The 2,642-nt window shown below is 46.9% G+C and overlaps 1 protein-coding gene across 1 annotated transcript; it reads left to right on the forward strand.

Moving 5' to 3' along the window:
- Nucleotides 1–812: 812 nt before the first annotated feature.
- Nucleotides 813–2,184, forward strand: LOC103729147 (rano class II histocompatibility antigen, B alpha chain; the record flags this gene model as incomplete). Its single annotated transcript, XM_017796562.1, is given in 3 exon segments — nt 813–1,061; nt 1,508–1,789; nt 2,014–2,184. Coding segments are annotated over 3 exon segments (686 nt in total), but the record flags the coding sequence as incomplete, so codon positions are not given.
- Nucleotides 2,185–2,642: the final 458 nt, after the last annotated feature.

Consider the following 2,642-nt stretch of genomic DNA (forward strand, 5'->3'; position numbering starts at 1 on the left):
TGTATTGGGGATTACACACACATGGCAGGCCTCATGTCAGGCAAGCAGTCTACCACTGAGTTACATCTTTAGCTCTTTCTGACTTTCCCCTCATGTCAAAAAGTATTTTGCGGGGCTGAAGAGATGGCTCAGAGGTTAAGAACACTGGCTGTTCCTGCAGAAGACCCAGGTTTGAATCCTAGCACCCACATGGCAACTAACAACTGTCCGTAACTCCAGTCCCAGGGGATCCAACAGGCTCTTCTGTCTTCCACAGACATTGCATGACACAGGTGCACTTACCTACATGCAGGCAATACACACATACACATGAAATAAAAATAATAAATAAAATGTTTTTTAAAACACAAAAGGACCCCTGTGTAGGAAATGTCCTGCTCTGAGCCGATTCTGAAGGGAAGTGTGATAGATGTTATTAACTAGTGAAAAATAATTTTGAGAGATTAAAAACTTATGAAGCAGAGTAGGAGTTCAACTGAATCATTGAAAAGAGTTAAATGTCACAGAAATGCATGTTCGCCTTCTTTCATTTAATTACAAACTGTCTTAAGCCTATGATGCACCAGGTAGGCCCTCAGAACAGCAGGAGTTAGACAGGTGACATTCAGAAGACATCAGAGTGGGAAACACTGATTGGAACCACACAGCTACCAACACTTAAGTCAGATGTGTTGAGGAACATGTGGTGGAATTGTGGGAAAAATGAAGCTTGCAGTATTTGAAAAGAAAAACGTAAGGTTTTGTCTGTCATTTTAATCCTGTTATTTTTCTTCCCATTTCCCACCTTCACATTGTTCACCTAAATTCGTCAGCTGACCACATCGGTGCCTATGGTGTAGTTTTATACCAATCTTACGAATCCAGAGGCCAGTACACCCACGAATTTGATGGAGATGAGGAGTTCTATGTGGACCTGCAGAAGAAGCAGACTATCTGGAGAATTCCTGCATTTGCAGAATTGAAAAGTTTTGACCCACAAGGTGGACTGCAAGACATAGCCACAGCAAAACACAACTTGGAGATCCTGATTAAGGACTCCAATTCTACCATGGCCACCAATGGTGTGTGCTCATTTCCTACTTCTCTTTGGAACCCACCTTGTCATCCCAGGCCTCACCCCCTTCTTCCCTGGTAGCAGTTGTTCTTTGCTGCTCCATGAAACTCTCTCCTTTCCAAGGAGTTCTCAGATCTTCTCATGGTAATGGCTGAACTCTCCTCACTTCTTAGAAATCATGCGTTTCCGTGTTAAACAAACATCCTTATTCCCATGATGCATTCCTTGAATCTTTCCCATAGACCTCTTACTTAATTCACATGGCCATAGCGAGATGGGCACAGGGATAAAGTGGGGGCCACATACAGCGGCTCCAAGCAGAAGGGAGGCACGGGCTCTTTGACCATAGTGGGGGAAATCTTGGAGGGAGGGCGCCTTCACCATGCAGTGCAGAATTGCAGAGCAGCACAGCTCATATCAGCCATTCATGTCTGAGCTGTTTCCTTTCCACAGAGGCTCCTGACATGACTGTGTTCCCCAAGTCTCCTGTGGTGCTGGGTGAGCCCAACACCCTCATCTGCTTTGTGGACAACATCTTTCCTCCTGTGATCAACATCACATGGTTGCACAATGGGAACCCAGTCACAGAAGGTGTTTCTGAGACCAGCTTCCTGTCCAAGACTGACCACTCCTTCCTCAAGATTGCCTACCTCACCTTCCTCCCCTCCGATGACGATGTTTATGACTGCAAGGTGGAACACTGGGGCCTGGAGGAGCCGTATCTGAAACACTGGGGTACATATGGGTTCTACCACTTTTGGGAACCTTCTTGTTCTTTGTCAACTCTAAAACAGCCTATCTTGTGGCGTCTAATGTCTAAAGCTAATTTTCTAGTCTAAAGTGTTTCTAATCATAAAATCTGTGCTTTTCCCTAAGCCCAGTTCCCCCAAGTCTCTGCAGAATCAACTGCATAAACGTGAACATACTCTATTCTGACATCAAGAACTTCACTTTCACAGAACCTGAGATCCCAGTCCCCATGTCAGAGCTGACGGAGACTGTGGTCTGTGCCCTGGGGTTGGCTGTAGGCCTCGTGGGCATCGTGGTGGGCACCATCTTCATCATTCAAGGCCTGCGCTCAGGCAGTGCCTCCAGACGCCCAGGGCCCTTGTGAGCCACACCTTGGAAGGTAAGGTAAAGTTTGTATTTGTCAGAGCTGAAGTTACTACACAGGGGAAGGAAGGGGAGAGGAGTTTATTGATGCAAATGCTGTTGAAAGTAGAAGAATCGTGCAGTGGCAAACAATTCAGTATCCACTTGTGCTGGATAGCTTTAGTGTCAACTTGACACACCTGGGTTGAGGGAGCCTCAATAGGGGAATTTCCTCCATAGGACTAGCCTATGGCCATGTCTGAAGGGCATCTTCTTGATTGTTGAGTGATGTGGGAGGGCCCAGCCCACTGTGGGTAGTGCCACCCCTGGGCAGGTGGGCCTGTGTTAGATAAGAGAACAAGCCAGTAAGCAGCAATCCTCCATGGCCTGTGCTCCAGCTCCTGCCTCCAAGGTTCCTGCCCTGAGTTCCTACCTTGGGCTCTCTGATGAACTGCGACCTGGGAGATGTAAGCTGAATAAACCCTTTCCTCCCCAA

Source organism: Nannospalax galili, unplaced genomic scaffold (genome assembly GCF_000622305.1).
Source record: "Nannospalax galili isolate Female #2095 unplaced genomic scaffold, S.galili_v1.0 scaffold3650, whole genome shotgun sequence".
Classification (NCBI taxonomy): Eukaryota; Metazoa; Chordata; class Mammalia; order Rodentia; family Spalacidae; genus Nannospalax; species Nannospalax galili.